At 43.3% G+C, this 17,712-nt stretch overlaps 1 protein-coding gene across 1 annotated transcript in view; it reads right to left on the bottom strand.

The window, feature by feature from the left end:
* The window catches only part of lrrc9 (leucine rich repeat containing 9), a 104,721-nt gene that overhangs the window by 64,782 nt on the left and 22,227 nt on the right, over positions 1 to 17,712 (bottom strand). Inside the window, exons 8-9 of the mRNA XM_052018020.1 lie at positions 14,321 to 14,476; positions 1,680 to 1,897 (exon numbers count right to left, since the gene is read on the bottom strand). Of these exons, the coding sequence (XP_051873980.1) occupies positions 1,680 to 1,897; positions 14,321 to 14,476 (374 nt within the window). The remainder of the gene's footprint in view (positions 1 to 1,679; positions 1,898 to 14,320; positions 14,477 to 17,712) is intronic.

Here is a 17,712-nt window from a genome sequence, read left to right as displayed (position 1 = left end):
ATTTCATATTTGTAGTAAAGATGAAAAATGTTACATTAGTGTATTATCATGTATTTTCACACAGTCTCACATTTTTCAGATGAATGTTTGATGTTATCCACATTATTAAAATTTTATGTCTGCATAAATGCAGTGCTATAATATTGCAGGGACTGTTCAAACTGCAAGTTTGCCCAATTTGATAGCAGATGCAGAGTCTGCTGTTCTTTCAACTAATTACGTCCTAGAGTTATTTATTCACCATTTCTTCTAATCACCTTTAAATCACATCACCATTCGATTAAAAAAAATAGCTGCCATGAGAGTTTCACAACAGACCCATTACTATATCACTTTCACATGATGAAACAGACCAATTTATCTACTATTACAAAAGGAGAATCAAAAAAATGGGTAGGAGAGGAGGCAAAAAAGGGGAAGGTCTATGATTGGATAGAAGGCAGGAATGATGAAATGAGAAACTGTGATAGGTGCAAGGTAATAATAGAAGGCAATATGAACAAAAGGTCAGTTTGCAGGCAGAAAATACAGGATAACTATTTGAAATTACCAAAGGTACGTGGAATCAGTTAGAAATTGGAAGTGAAAATAATGGAAGTGCTTATTCCCTGGAATTGCTGAGCTCAATTTAAAGACCGAATTGTACCTATTAAAAATGAGGTGTTGTTCTGGTGCTACCTCTTCCAGCTGCTTCATTTTGGTGCAAAGAAAGGAGGGGCTGCTCCTGGTAGCGGTGGCATGAAGGATCCCCCTACTGTTGATGGCCACTTCATTAAAGATGTCCACTTATGTGCTCATGAATACAAGAGCCTGTTCTCATCCCATGTTTGATCCCAAGCAGCCATCAATAAACAGCAAAGTAGTTTGGAGTACTACAGGAGAACTTGGACTTCGAAGCTACCATTGTTGAGTATTTCTGGGACAATGCAGTCTTCCCATAACAGGATTGGATTGAGAATCCATCAGGCAAATCACCTGATCATCTTTCTCCCTCCTGTCTACCACACCACCCAAATATTGCACAGGCCTCTTTCCCATCAGTCTCAATCCTGAGGAGACACAAGAGACTGCAAATACTGGAATCTGGAGCAACAAACAGTCAGCTGGAAGAACCCAGCGGGTCGAGTAGTATCTGTGGGAGAAAAGGAATTGTCGACAGACCAGTCTCTCAGCCTAAGGACCCAATTACCCAAGGCCTCGACACCCTCAAAAGCCTCTGATGGAGATCTCAATCTCCAAACATTTCTCAGCCCCTTCACATTTACCCCTTGATCCTTGGCACAAAAGTCTGCATGACATTTCTCCACCACCCACTCCCTCTTGCAAGGCCCCCAATCTCCCTCACTCCACTCCAAACCTAAAGCACCTCCCTCTTCCCCATCACCAACACCACACCACTAGTCTCCAATTCATCTTCCCTGCCCTCACCATAGAAAAACACTCTTGTTTCTCTCCTTGCTACATTGCTCATCTTTATATGCATTACGATAGATTAATCTTTTTGTTTTCTGTTTCTCTCCACAATTTGAAAATAATACTGATCTTATTGGAATACAACAGGCTCACTACATTATGTTCCATACTTTCACAAGGAATTTATAGTCACCTATCATTAAGACATTGTTTTAGAAGTTAAACCACTTACAGAATAAAGGTATATCACAAACCAGTTTACTCACTCATCCAGCCTTGTGTTCCAAAACGTTAGCCTTTTTTTCAGAGCATCCAATTTTTGGGAAAACTTCTTCTCTGAATTAGGATCTTCTGTAGTTTCCTTAACAGAACTGCCACTGCTGTGCACCTCTTCCATCTCAACTGTATTCTTCAACCCATTCAGAGAGGTTGGAACAGAATTTTGCCTTTTGCTCATTTGGAACATTGTCAATTCAGATTCTAGCTGTTTCAAGAATATTGGTTTGTTATCTATTTATTGCATTGCTTGACAAAATCTCCAAGTTTTTTTGTAACTTGTTTAAAATGTTACAGTCAACAGGGTGAACCTTTGAGACATAAGATTCAGCAGCAGCTGGAATCTGGAGTAAAAAACAAACTGCTGGAGGAATTCAACGGGTCAGGCAGTATCTGTGGAGGGAAAGGGATAGGTGACGTTTCAGGTTGAGACCCTGCATCAAGATTCAGGTCCTGTTGAAGGGTCCTGACCCAAAATGTCGGCTCTCGCCTTTCCTCCACAGATGGTGGGTGAACCTTTGAATTTGATTCAAGGTCTAACTGACCATACCTTTGAAAAAAAAAATCCAATACATTTCAAAATATTAACCAATGATTGCATTATCATTATTAGGTCTATAAACTAATCAGCTACCTCACTGTCTTATCAGTGCCAATGAATAATTCTGTGACAGTATGCTATAAATACCAATGGAAGTTATTTCTGGACTGGAATCAACTAGAAAGAACATACAGCACTTTTACAATCAAGAGAGCTGTAAGTCACAAAGATCTGAAATTGCTGGAACATCTGATAAGATCAATAGCAGTGGAGACCTAATGGATGGAAATGGAAAATGATTTAAGTCCATATGAAATAGTAGATTGCATAAATACAGCAATTAGACAACTGAGTAGAAAACTGCTTTTTGACTTTAATGGGATATTTCATTTTTCATAAAGATTCAGACAAGTAGACCATCTCATGATCAGAAAAGTAACAAGTTTCTTGAATACCGTCAGGATAGTTTTCTGGAACTTTGTGCCACATGCTAGTGAGTATAGGAAGGAGAGGATAAATCAGATGGATGAGTGACTGAAGAGATGATGCAGGAGGGAGGGATTTAGATTCCCAGAACTGGTTCTGAGGAAGGTGGGACATAAACATGCAGTGTCTTTTACCCAGGCTGGACAGGGATCAATGTCATCATCAGAATGTTTGCTAGTGTCGTTGAATGGTTTAAATTAGAATGGCAGGGGTATGGGAACCTAAGCAGGGTGATGAGGGATAGAGAATGAAAAACAGAAGTATAAGAAAAAAAAACCAGAAGAATGCAAAAGCAGGAGACAGGGAAATCAAAGGCGCAAGTGAATAGGGCCACAATACAAAAAAAGGTAAGATGATCAATAATGACAAAAAGGCAAGCCTAAAGGCTTTGTAGTTTAATGCTTGAAGCATTTGTAATATGGTGGATTAACTAATGGCATAAATCAAGGTAAACAGATGTGATCTGATAGCCATTATGGACGCACGGTTGCAAGGGGAATTGAAACTGGGAAATTAATATTTAAGGATAGTTGACTTTTAGGAAGGACCTGTGGGAAAAAAAGGTGATGGGTAGCACTGTTAATAAGTTTAGTTGAGAGAGACATAATCTAGGGTCAGATGATGTTGACTCTGTCTGGTTGGAGGTAAAAGGTAGCAAGGAAAAATCAGTTGGTAGGAGTAGCACGTAGACCCCTGCTCTTGTTACAGTCTAGAAAAGAATATACGTCAACACATAATGGGGGCATGTAAAACACAACAGTGCAATAAAGATGGGCAGCTTTCATCTGTGAGAAGATTTAATAATCAAGTTGGAAAGGGCAGCTATGAGAACAAATTCATGGAGTGCATTTAGGATAGTTTTCTAGAGGAATATGTAATGGAGCCATTATGGAGAACAGGTTATCTTGGATCTGGTAGAGGATAATGAGACACATTTAATAAATGACTTCAAAGTAAAATATCTCCTTGGAAGTTGTGATCATAGCATGAAAGAATGTTGTATTCAGTTGTGAGTGAGAAACTTGGATTGGAAACAACTATGTTTAACTTAAATTAAGGGAACTACAATGCAATGAAAAAAATAAAAGAGTTGGCAGAAGTGGACTAGACAGACAGATTTGCAGGAAGGATAGCAGGCAAGCAGTGGCACCCAGACACTCATGACACTCAGCAAGAATACATCCCAGTAAGGAGGAAAGATTCTAAAGGAATGATGAATCAACCATGACTAGCCAAAGAAGTTAAGGAGGGTATCAAGTTGAAAGAGAAAACATAAAAGAAGCAAAATTTAACCTGAAGACTGGGATAAATTCAAAATGCAACAAAGATAATAAAAAGAAAATAAACTATGAGGGCAAACTAGTGATGAATATGAAAGTAGACAATAAGCATATAAAATGGAAGAGAGAAGTCCAAGTGAACATATGCCCCTTAGAAGGATGAAGATGGGGGGAAATAATTATGGGGAACAAGGAAATGGCAAAGGAGTTAAACAAATATTTTGCATCAGTCTTTACGATAGTCGTTATTAAAAACATCCCACTAATACTGAATAACGCTGGAAAGGAATTAAATGCCATAGAAAAATGTTGTTAGGCAAACTGATAAAGCTAAAGGCTGATGTCCCCTGCCCAGATGGATTGTATCCTAAAAGTGACTATTGAGATAATGGATGCATCACCAGTAAGCTTCCAAAAATCCTTAGATTCTGGAGAAGTACCAAAGGATTAGGAAACTGCCAAGGTGCCACCCTATTCAAAAAGGGAGGGAAGCAAAGAGCAGATAACTATAGGCATATTAGCTTAACATCTATTGTTGGAAAATGTTAGAATCAATTTAAGTAAAAGCACTTGTAAATACATAATCTAAATGAGCAAAGTCAGCATGGCTTCATGAAGGGGAAATTGTGTTTGACGTTTATTAGAGTGCTTCAAAGAAGTCTCAACCAGAGTGGATAGATGGGAACCAGCAGATGTATTGTATTTAGACTTCCAGAAAGCATTTGACAAGGTGCCTCACAAAAGGTTAACTTACAAGTTAAGAGCATGTGATGTTGGCAGTATAATATGTAGTCATGGATGGAAGAATGGCTGACATGCAAGAAGCAGGGAGTAGGTACAATGCGGTCATCTGCAGGCTGACAATCTGTAGCCAGTGGATACCACAGGGATCAGTGGTGAAACTACAACAGCTCACAATATATTTAAGTGACTTGGAGGAAGGAAGTGAAGGTACATTAGCCAAGTTGTGAACAACATAAAAATAAGTGGGAAGCCATGTTTTGAAGAGGATACAAACAGTTTATAGAGTGATATCAGTAAGTTAAGAGAGTGTGTAAAAAGATGGAAAATGGAGTATAATGTGTGAAAATGTGAAGCTATTCATTTTGGAAGTACTAAAGGGATTTGGGAGTCCTTAAGCACAAAACACTGAGTTAGCACAAAGCACGTTATAGGGAGGGCTAACGAAATGTTGGATTTTCTTTCAAGGATGTTGGAATGTAAAAGTAGGGAAATCTTACTGCAACTGTAAAGTAAAAGCACATCCAGTGTAAGTTTATGATCAAGTTTTTCTTTTACACAGAGAGTGGTAGGTGCCTGGAATGTGCTGCCAGAGAAAGTAGTGGAAGCAGATACAATAGCAATGCTTAAGATAGATTTAGACAGGCACATGAACAGGGAGGGAATGGAAGGATATAGACCATGTGCAGGCAGATGGGATTAGTTTGGATTGGCATCATGGTCAGCACAAACATCATGGGCCAAATCGCTATTCCTGTATGGTTCTATGTTCTATATGTACTGCAAACATGTTGCTACCTTCTTCCCTACCCCATGAAAGAAAGGCATTATTTCATTGGAGGTGGTTCAAAGAAGGTTCACTAGGATGGTCCCAAGTATGGAAGGATTATGTTATGAGGAAAGGTTAAACAGGTTGGGAATTCAGAAGAATGAGAGGCAATCTTTGAATATGTAAGATTTTTAGAGAACTAGACAGGGTAAATGCTGAGAAGATGTTCACTCTCACTGAAAAGTCCAGAACCCGAGGGCATGAACTCAGAATAAGTGGGTGCACATTGAAGAGTGAGATGAGGAAAAATTTCTCTCAGAAGCTTGTATGTCTTTGCACTCTTTACCACATAGCACTGGAGGGACAGGAAAGTTGATGAGCAATGTCCAATCAGCCTCAACCCTAATGAATGATGGAGTCGGCTCGAGGAGCTGAATGTTGTACTCCTGTTCCCACTGCTTACAGTCTTACCAACAATAGGACAAACCATATTAGATTTAGTACTGATTAATAACTCAGATTTAGTTAGTGATTTAACAGTGTCTAAACATTTATCTAATCATAGTCATGTTATGATTGCTACAATGTAGTCTTTGAAAAGAAGAAACACAAAACATCTTCACAGATCCAGATTTGGTTACACTGATTTCAATGTGATATGAGAGAGAGCAACTAAGGTAAATAAAAAGACTGTTTACATGTAGAGTAGCAGTTGAAGTGTGTGATATAAAAAAATAGTTTATTCCTCTCAGGGCAAGGACTTGAGCTGCTAAAACAGAAAACCAAAGACAACTAAAGGACAACATAAAACTAAGAGCTTCAAAAAAAAGTGCACATGCTAGCGCAAATCCTGGCAACATAATCACACGAAGAAAGCAAAACTTGGTAAACTGGTCAGTAAATGCTCAAAAAGGAAATATGAAAATTAGTGCAAGATATGTCACAGTAAGCAGAAAAAATTGCAATTAAATTAGGAAAAAATGGTAGGCTGGACTAACCTGAACAGTTTGAAAATTAAAATGGCATTGCAACTGCAAACAAGAAAATTTTGAATGATTACTTTGTAATACCATTTTGAATATTAGAGAAAAGCATACTGAACATCCCAAGGGAAATCTTTGGCACGTGGATTTCAATGCAAGTTAATGTGAGGTTATCCTTGGACCGAAACTGGATAGAACAGAATACTTTTTAACTGGTTCAAAGTTCAAAGAACAGAGATAGTAGACAGTTGCAGAAAGTAACTAAAAGCATGCTACTCCTTAGATCTAGAATTAGATTTAGATTTAGAGGGAGTTTGTACGTTCTCCCCGTGACTACATGGGTTTCCTCCGGGTGCTCTGGTTTCCTCCCACATTCCAAAGACGTACAGGTTAGGAAGTTGTGGGCATGCTATGTTGGCACTGGAAGCGTGGCGACACTTGCGGGCTGCCCCCAGAACACTACGCAAAGATGTATTTCACTGTATGTTTCGATGTACATGTGACTAATAAAGATCTCATCTTATCTTAGAAGACCAGTAAAAATTGGTAAAAGTTAATTTACACTGATCCAGAGCTCTGGTTAGACCACAGCTAGAGACTAGTAAGCACTACTCACTAGTACCAGTAACTCAAAGGACTAATAAGGTTCCAGACCTTAGCAAGGGTGTATAGCGTTGGAGCAACTGCAGCTTGGATTTACTAGAATTATACTTTTATCCCATTAGTTAAAATTACAGGATAGGCTGTACAAACCACAGTTGTATTCCCTGTAATTTAGAATGTCAGGGGGTGATTTAATTTAATTTCAAGATATTTAAAGAAATTCTTAGGGCAGAAAGAGAAAGAACTTCCTTTCTGAAACTGGAGAAATTAATCTAAAAGTTAAGAAACATGCAAAGGGTGGAGCAAATTTGGAACTCTCTTTCATTATTGGCTATTGATGCTAGGCAATTGATAATTGATCATTTGAAATTAGTAGATTTTAAAATTAACTAAAGCTATTAACAAAAGAGGGTGAAGGCAGGTGTTGAAATTATGTCAGTAATCAACCATGATCTTGAATTACAAAGGGGCTTCGTGATCCTCCAATACACCTTTAGAACTATGATGATGTCCTGTGAGAGCATCTGGCGATTGTCATGAAGCATTTTACATGGGTGGCCATATACTTTCCTGTTGAAGGATAACAGTGCATCCAAAGATCCTCTAACAGTGCCCCAAATTATATCAATTCCTTGTACATTTTCTGTAGTAGCAGTCCCCTCACCATGGGGCATGAATGGTGTGGCCATCTCCTCTATTCATCCTCAGGGTAATCTAAATGGAAAGGCTACTTCATTGTTTTCATTTTCTTTAAATTTAAAAAATGTATGGGCACTGAAAATGATTACCCCCTCAGAAACTAACAGTATGCTGGTTGGCATGGCTGGCATGAAAAATAAAAGATTTAGAAAAGAAGTACTTGGAGCAATTTGCTTAACTGCTGGGAAAATGCTCCACAACTTTAATGCTCCCTATGTTGGCCCAGGTTAAATGGCATTGGTGAATCAGCAATCATAAATAGATTATCACCACGCTATTATCTTTTCAGTTTAACTGGCTGCATTGCAAATTGTGGCGTAAATACTAGTAATTGCTCCCAATTACAAGAAAGAGCTAAGCAGCCAGAAATAGACTTCTCAGTTTTGTCAGAGTGTAGCGGCTGCTACCGTGATGTAAAAAAAACAAGACACTAGTCGAAGGGTTTCAGAACAAGAACTAGTTTATTTTCCCGCCTTGCACAGGCCTTTTAAGAGAATCTGTTCCCGCCCACTCAAAACAGCAATGACGTATATGCTACATCATCAAATCTTTCCCGCACGTGGGTTCTCCCTGTCGCTTGGGGAAGATGAAGGCCCACCGCCATCTTGGGCCTCGCCGCTCCGACGACGCGCGACCCGACCGCCGAGCCGGTTTGCTTGCTTGGACGGTGAGTCGCTACATGACCCCCCCCCAACCCCCAGAACCAGCGATACGGTCTCCAAGGTCCGCGGGCTGTGTTAGCCATTGCTTAGGAGGTCAGCCTCTGCGTCGCAGTGCTGGAACCTCAACCGGTTGTTGTAGATCTAAATGGGCCGGTTTGAGGCTGTCCGTTGTAAAGACCTGTTCCTTGCCCCCAGTGTCCAAAATAAAGGTGGATCCATTATTCCTGATGACTCGGAACGGCCCCCGTATGGTCATTGCAACGGTGCCCGAGGTGTGCCCCTGCAAACGAAAACAAACTTACAGTCTCATAGTTCTTTGGGCTTACAGGATGGGGCTTGACCGTGCCGCAAAGTGGGAATCGGGGCCAAGTTGCCGAGCCTCTCGCGCAGTCTTTCCAGGACTGCCGTGGGTTGTTCCCCTTGGTCCCGAAGGGCGGGTATGAAATCCCCTGGGAAGACCAGGGGCGCCCCATACACAAGTTTAGCTGACGAAGCGTGGAGGTCTTCCTTGGGGGCAGTGTGTATGCCAAGCAGGACCCAAGGTAGTTCGTCGACCCAGTTAGGACCCTTCAGGCGGGCCATCAAGGCTGATTTCAGATGGCGGTGGAAACGTTCCACTAATCTGTTTGATTGAGGGTGGTAGGCCGTGGTGGTGTGCAGCTGCGTCCCAGCATGTTCGCTAATGCAGACCAGAGGCTGGAGGTAAATTGGGTGCCTCTGTCTGAAGTGATGTGGGCCGGAACACCAAAACGCGAGATCCAAGTTGTGAGCAGCATCCGGGCACAGGAATCAGTCGTGATGTCAGATAGAGGGGTTGCCTCTGGCCACCTCGTGAACCGGTCCACAATGGTAAGGAGGTACTGAGCTCCTCTTGAAACCGGCAGAGGGCCAACGAGGTCAACGTGGATGTGGTCAAACCTTCTATGGGTAGGCTCGAACTGCTGTGGCGGAACTTTGGTGTGTCGTTGGATTTTCGATGTCTGGCAGTGCGGACAAGTCCTGGCCCACTCACTGACCTGTTTGCGCAGGCCATGCCAGACAAACTTGCTGGCGACCAGTCGGACAGTTGATCTGATGGACAGGTGCGCCAACCCGTGTATCGAGTCGAAAACGCGTTTCCGCCAGGCTGTAGGAACTATAGGGCGGGGTTGACCTGTTGCGATGTTGCAAAGGAGGGTCTGCTGACCTGGACCAACCAAGAAATCTTGGAGCTGCAGGCCCGAGACTGTGGTTCTGTAGCTGGGCAGCTCGTCGTCGGCTTGCTGTGTGTCAGCCAGGGCCGTGTAGTCGACACCCAGGGACAGGTTGTGGATGGTCAGTCTGGAAAGTGCGTCAGCAACGACATTGTCCTTTCCGGAGACATGTTGGATATCCGTTGTGAATTCAGAAATGTAGGACAAATGTCTCTGTTGATGAGCTGACCAGGGATCAGAGACTTTGGAGAAGGCGAAGGACAAAGGCTTATGGTCAGTGAAAGCAGTGAAAGGCCTGCCTTCTAGAAAGTACCGGAAATGCCGGACCACCAGGTACAGCGCTAGGAGTTCCCGATCAAAAGCGCTGTATTTCAGTTCGGGTGGTCTAAGGTGCTTGCTGAAAAATGCCAAGGGTTGCCAATGGCCTTTGATTAGTTGTTCCAGTACCCCACCAACCGCGGTGTTGGATGCATCCACTGTCAGGGCGGTTGGGACGTCTGTCCTAGGGTGTACAAGCATCGTGGCGTTTGCCAGGGCGTCCTTGGCCTTAACGAAGGCAGCCGCAGCCTCGTCGTTCCAGGCGATGTCCTTGCCCTTACGAGCCATCAGCGAGAACAAAGGGATGCTGCAGGGATGAACTGATGGTAAAAGTTGACCATCCCAAGGAATTCCTGTAGGCCTTTGACTGTGTTGGGGCGGGCAAAATGGCGGATAGTGTCTACCTTGGCGGGTAGGGGTGTTGACCCGTTGCTGGTGATTCTGTGGCCGAGGAAATCGATAGAGTCAAGTCCGAATTGGCATTTGGCTGGGTTGATCGTGAGGCCAAAATCACGGAGACGGGAATACAGTTGGCGGAGGTGGGAGAGGTGTTCTTGGCAGTCATGGCTGGCGATTAGTATGTCATTCTAAGTAAATGAACACGAAGTCCAGGCCTCGGTCTACCGCGTCCATCAGCCGCTGGAAAGTCTGCGCGGCGTTCTTAAGGCCGAACGGCATTCGAAGGAATTCGAAAAGGCCGAATAGGGTGATAATCGCAGTTTTGGGGACGTCATCCAGATGGACCGGGATTTGGTGGTATCCCTGAATGAGGTCCACTTTTGAGAAGATGCGGGCCCCATGTAGGTTCGCCGCGAAGTCCTGGATGTGAGGGATGGGATAGCGGTCCAGGGTGGTGGTGTCATTCAGCCTGCGGTAGTCGCCGCAGGGCCTCCACCCACTGGTGGCTTTGGGGAACATGTGCAGGGGGGAGGCCCAGGGGCTGTCTGACCTGCGAATGATCCCCAGCTCCTCCATGCGATGGAACTCTTCCTTTGCCAGGCAGAGCTTGTCTGGAGGTAGTCGTCGTGCTCAGGCATGAAGGGGTGGCCCCGTAGTAATGATGTGGCGTCGCACCCCGTGTTTGGGCCTAGAATTTGTAAACTGAGGTGCCAAAACTGATGGGAATTCAGCTCGGAGCTTGGTGAACTCGTTGCCAGACAGGGAAATGGAGTCCAGGCGTGGGGCTGGTAGGCTGGTTTCTCCCAGGAGGTAGGTCCGGAAAGTTCTGGAGTGAACTAATCACTTCCCTCGCAGGTCGACTAACAGGTTGTGGGCCCGAAGGAAATCGGCTCCTAGGAGTGGTCGGGCAACGGTGGCAAGGGTAAAGGTCCAGGTAAAACGGCTACTGCCGAATTGTAATTGAAGTGTACGGGTACCGAAAGTCCGTATCGTTGTGCCATTTGCGGCATTGAGCACAGGACCTTGTTGTCTGTTACGAGTGTCGCAGCTGGTCGGGGGCAAAATACTGACCTCTGTTCCAGTATCGACGAGGAAACGCCGCCCAGACTGCTTGTCCTGAACGAATAGGAAGCTTTGTCGGCAGCCAGCCACTGTAGCCATCAGCGGCAGCTGGCCCTGGCGTTTCCCTGAAACTTGCAGGGTGGGCGGCATCAACGGGCCTCTGCGCCCCACCTCTGATGGTAGAAACACAGCTGGTCGCCAGTGTCGTCGTCTGTGTTTCTGGGGTGTGGTCGCTCGGTTGCTGGGACTGGTTGAGGCGGGCGTTGGGCTTGCGGCCTGGCGATTTGGCCGACGGACGAACCACTCTCGCGTTTGGCCTTCCACAGGACATCTGCCCGGGCAGCTACGTCACGTGGGTTGCTGAAGTCGGCGTCGGCTAACAGCAAGTGAATGTCATCGGGTAGTTGTTCGAGGAAGGCCTGTTCGAACATTAGGCAGGGCTTGTGTCCTTCGGCCAATGCCAGCATTTCATTCATTAGGGCGGATGGGGATCTGTCCCTCAGGCCATCGAGATGAAGCAGGTGGGCGGTGCGCTCACGACGGGAGAGGCCAAAGGTCCGAATCAGAAGGTCTTTGAAAGCTGGGTACTTATCTTCCTCCGGAGGAGACTGGATGAAGTCTCCGACCTGGGCGGCTGTCTCCTGGTCCAGAGAGCTGACCACATGGTAGTACTTTGTGGAGTCGGGGGTGATCTGCCGAAGGTGGAATTGTGCTTCCGCCTGGTCGAACCGGACGCTGGGACGAAGTGTCCAAAAGGTGGGCAGCTTGAGTGCCACTGCATTAGCTGCTGCGTTGTCGTCCATTGTGCAGGTCCAAGATCCGTTTGGACCGTCAGGATCACCAATATAGTGGCTGCTACCACGATGTAAAAAAAAGACAAGACACTAGTCAAAGGGTTTCAGAACAAGAAGTGGTTTATTTTCCCGCCTTGCACGGGCCTTTTAAGAGAGCCTGTTCCCGCCCACTCAAAACGGCAATGACATATATGCTATGTCATCAAATCTTTCCCGTGCGCGGGTTCTCCCTGTTGCTCGGGGAAGACGAAGGCCCACCGCCATTTTGGGCCTCACCGCTCTGACGACGCACGACCCGACCGCCGAGCCGGTTCGCTTGCTCAGACAGAGAGTTGCTACAAAAGCTAATTTAACTGAAGAAAATACACATATCTGGAAACTATTGCACAACTAATGTCAAGATTTATTTTCTGAAATCTTCTCATATTAATAAAAACTATCATGTCCAAATATTATTTTGCTGATGAGAGTTTCTAGCTGTTTTTGGGTCATTATGTTATTAACAGTAAAAATTGCTCTTCAGCAATGACTTATTTAACACCAAATCCAATCTTTCTTTTTTTGATAATGATTGACCCTGGTGGCAAATTTCAATAAAAGCCATTAACAATTGTGTGGAAGAATTCAGTATAACTGAAGAACACATAGTGCCTTAATCCAACCACTCATATTTTGATGCATTGTCTTTGACCTGAAACATTAGATCTGTTTCTCTTTCTTCAGATGCTACCTGACCTACTGAGTGTTTCCTGCATTTTCTGTTGTTACCCATATTCCACTTTTAGTGCACAAGGCAGTGGCATTTCCCTTAAGAGTCGGAAGATGAATGGTTTATATATAAAAGGAAAATGAGCCCAAGGCAGGAATAACAGAATATACAGTTACAATGAAGAGGCCTTCATGAGACAGGAAAATGGCAGAGGAAAAAAAAATCGAATGATATATAAAACAAGGGTCAGAACCTCCAAGCAAGAAAAAAGAAAAACATAAAATTAAAGCCACAGAAGAAATCTTAAGAAATGTAATTTAAGACAAATAAATATTAAAATATGTTAAAAACTAATTATGTTCTGACTACCCATGAGAAAAAACAAAGTTTTGACAGAATTAGAAAGAACTATTAAGAAAACATTCAACAGAGCCACTTTCATAAAAAAAAGTATTCCTAACCATTGAAATGGAAAAATGTTGGGATATCACAATTTATGGTGGGATCATTATAGTTAAATTCAGATTAAAAAATCATGACAAAGCAGGAAAGAATTATGGAAAATGAACCTGTTCACAATGTAAATATTATATCCAATAGTGGAGATAAAGGACATTAATTTTTTTTGTGGGGGGGGTTGGGGTAAATAAGCTGATGATAAGAATGATGGCTTCCAGATTTTCACATTATAACTCTGCATTCCTGGCTGCATCCAGAATATTAGAAAAGATACACCCAACTTGACTGCAATGTTAAAATTTCTCGACCCTTATGGACTCCTGAAGACAACTCGTTAATCGGAACAATGCCACAAACGCAAACGTCACATCAGTGGGGCCCTTTGAATGAAGTCAACTCGATATAGAATACATTAAAAATCTGATAATCTGACACACTAGGAGCTGCAGTAGTGCCTGAGTAGCAGATTTTCCGGACAATTGAATACCATTAATACCCAACACACTTCAATTCACTTTTTTGAGATGTTACACAGCATATAATAAATTTTCCCCAAGGACTCCGGGGTAAGAAGGGAGTGCAGGAACCAGGGCTCTGGTGAGTTGAAAGGGAACAAGGTAAACATCACCTGGTGAACCTGATGCTGAATCAATGTGATTTCCAAATAGTCAGATGAAGATTATTGGAGTTTTACTGTATATACTTAAAAGGATATTAAACACAGTTTTACAGATAGTGAAAACTTCACAGTAGTAAAATTCAGCTAAGTTCTAAAAGATAGCAATTATTGTTATTTATCCTGAATCACCAAAAAGAAAAGGGAACCAACTAAACATTTTCATACATTATGTAATGAGCAGAGTCAAAACATACCCTTTTGGCTGAAGATTACATCTTTTTTAGGTTGTTAACCATGATAATCAGTGTACTTACACTTTTTATGACAAAGTTTATGGTTTTTATTCGTTCCAGAGGTACTTCCTGCAAGTAACTTTGTTGTTTCTGCAGCCTTTCTATGATTTCAGCAAGTTGGTAATGGATGGTCTTTACACGCATGCTGTAATACATTGTCTTTTTCATCACAGTTGACTGAAAGAGAAACATAATTGAATCAACCCTTATTTTTATTTTGATTGTAATATTAAAGAGACATTTAAGGGTGATATTTTTATGTTCTTTCCTTTGATCACTTATATTACTTTTAATATAGAGCTACATTTTAGAAATATTGTAATTTTATGCCTTAATTTGCTTCCCCTCCAAAAAAAAGTCATGCCTTTCTGAATCCTTCATTTGCAATAATGTAATTTCCTTATAAAAATATACATTCAAATACAACAGGCAAATCAATGGAACATTTGTCCTGTAGCAGCTTGATGTTATGTTTCAGCAATGCTATTCTTGTGCCCTTACCTGCACAGTTGTACAGTTTGAGGATCTTTAGTGAAAAGTATGTATGTTGGAAGGGCTAAACTCAAAATGACCGAGATGTGCTCTAGGCACATTTTGGTATTGGTATTGGTTTATTATTGTCACTTGTACCGAGGTACAGTGAAAAACTTGTCTTGCATACCGATCATACAGGTCAATTCATTACACAGTGCGGTTACATTGAGTTAGTACAGATTGCATTGATGTAGGTAAAAAAAACAATAACAGTACAGAGTAAAGTGTCACAGCTACAGAGAAAGTGCAGTGCAATAAGGTGCAAGGTCACAACAAGGTAGATCGTTAAGTCACAGTCCATCTCATTGTACAAGGGAACCGTTCAATAGTCTTATCACAGTGGGGTAGAAGCTGTCCTTAAGTCTGGTGGTACGTGCCCTTGGGCTCCTGTATCTTCTACCCGATGGAAGAGGAGAGAAGAGAGAATGTCCTGGGTGGGTGGGGTCTTTGATTATGCTGGCTGCTTCGCCAAGACAACACGAGGTAAAGACAGAGTCCAGGGAGGGGAGTCTGGTGTCCGTGATGTGCTGGGCTGTGTCCACAGCTCTCTGCAGTTTCTTGCAGTCCTGGGCATAGCAGTTGCCATACCAAGCCGTGATACATCCAGATAGGATGCTTTCTATCGTGCATCGGTAAAAGTTGGTGAGAGTCAAAGGGGACAAACCAAATTTCTTTAGCCTCCTGAGGAAGTAGAGGCACTGGTGAGCTTTCTTGGCCGTGGCTTCTACGTGATTTGACCAGGACAAGCTGTTGGTGATGTTCACTCCCAGGAACTTGAAGCTCTCAACCCTCTCGACCTCAGCACCATTCCCGCCCCCTTTCCTAAGTCAGTGACCAGCTCTTTTGTTTTGTTGACATTGAGGGAAAGGTCGTTGTCATGACACCATTCCACTAAGCTCTCTATCTCCTTCCTGTACTCCAACTCATCGCTGTTTGAGATACGGCCTACAACGGTGGTATCATCTGCAAACTTGTAGATGGTGTTAGAGCAGAATCTGGCCACACAGTCATGAGTGAATAGGGAGTAGAGTAGAGGGCTGAGGACGCAGACTTATGGCGCACCAGTGTTGAGAATAATCATGTTGGAGGTATTGCTGCCTATCCTCACTGATTACAGTCTGTTTGTTAGAAAGTCAAGGATCCAGTTACAGAGGGAGGTGTTGAGCCCTAGGTCTCGGAGTTTGGTGACAAGTTTGCTTGGAATTATTGTATTGAAGCCAGAGCTGTAGCAATAAACAATAGTCTAACGTATGTGTCTTTACTGTCCAGATGCTCTAGAGCTGAGTGTAGGGCCAGGGAGATGGCATCCGCTGTAGACCTGTTTTGGCGATAGGTGAATTGCAGTGGGTCCAGGTTGTCTGGGAGGCTGGAGTTGATGCGTGCCATGACCAACCTCTCAAAGCACTTCATGATGGTGGATGTCAGAGCCACTGGTTGGTAGTCACTGAGGCATGTTACCTTGCTTTTCTTTGGTACCGGGATGATAGTGGTCTTCTTAAAACAGGTGGGAACCTGAGATTGAAGCAGGGAGAGGTTAAGTATGTCCGCAAGTACTTCTGCCAGCTGATCAGCACAAGATCTGATCACACGGCCAGGGGCACCATCTGGACCAGGTGCTTTCCTCATGTTCACTCTCCGGAAGACTGATCTCACGTCCTCCACTGTGATCACAGGTTCAGCTGCATTGGAGGCTGACAGGGTGGATGGTGACAATCCACTTCCCTTCTGTTCAAAATGCGCATAGGATGCGTTCAGTTCATCAGGAAGGGATGCGTTGTTGCTAACTATGCAGCCCAACTTCGTCTTGTAGCCTGTTATGGCATGTAAGCCCTGCCATAACTGACGGCTGGTCAGGGACTCTATTTTGAGTTGGTATTGCCTCTTGGCATCCTTGATAGCTTTCCGAAGGCCATACCTCGATCTCTTGTACAGATCAGGATCCTCAGATTTGTGTGCAGCAGTCCTCGCCTTCAGTAGGGAGTGGATCTCCCGGTTCATCCATGGTTTTCTGTGTGGGAACATCTGTATTGTCTTCTTTGGTACACAGTCCTCCACACACTTGCTGATAAAGTCTGTGATAATGGTGGCATACTCACCAAGGCTGGCAGCTGAGTCTTTGAACATGGACCAGTCCACTGTCTCAAAGCAGTCACGTAGGAGCTCATCCGCTTCCTCCAATCTTCTCAATGCACATCCTTCTTGAGATTCTTTATGAAGCATTTTTTAAAGATTAAGGGACTTATTATCTTCTTGAAACGAAAAACAATTTAGAAGCACCAATAGCTACCTTCTAAGTCTTATTTATCTTACTGCCCAGGCAACATCTGCATGTCATTTTAGACCGAGCACTGGTGGTAAATAGACTCACCATCACCTTCTCAAGGGTGATTGGAGATGAACAATAAATGCTGGCCTTGTGAGTAATGCTCAGATCCACAAAAAGGAATAACATTTTTTTAAAAAAGGTAACTTTTGCAATTTGAGACCATTTCTGAAATATTATAAGAAGTTCCACAGGCATCAGCCAAATTGCACCTCTTCTTTGAACACTAACCAAGCATAATAGTAACAATTGTGCTCCCTAATTTAGGGCAGCTATTAAGAAAGTCTGAATGCAGTTTACAGACTGAGCTATCTTGAAAAGTTAAACACAAAAAATAGAATTATCCTAGTATGTGAGAAACAAAATGAACAGAAGAACTGAGGCATGTTTAAAAGGAGGCAATACATGGGGTTGGAAGGACCACACAATCAGTATGGCTCCTGTGCAATACCAAACTCATCCGCACATCTGCAACTATACACAGGCAGTCCCCGGGTTACGCAAGGGTTCCGTTCCTGAGCCAATTTCTCCATAAGTCAGAAACAACTGTTTTCTA

The sequence above is a fragment of the Pristis pectinata genome, chromosome 1, assembly GCF_009764475.1.
Source record: "Pristis pectinata isolate sPriPec2 chromosome 1, sPriPec2.1.pri, whole genome shotgun sequence".
Classification (NCBI taxonomy): Eukaryota; Metazoa; Chordata; class Chondrichthyes; order Rhinopristiformes; family Pristidae; genus Pristis; species Pristis pectinata.
The sequence above is the reverse complement of the archived record's forward strand: the minus strand, read 5'-3'. Positions and strand labels throughout refer to the sequence as shown.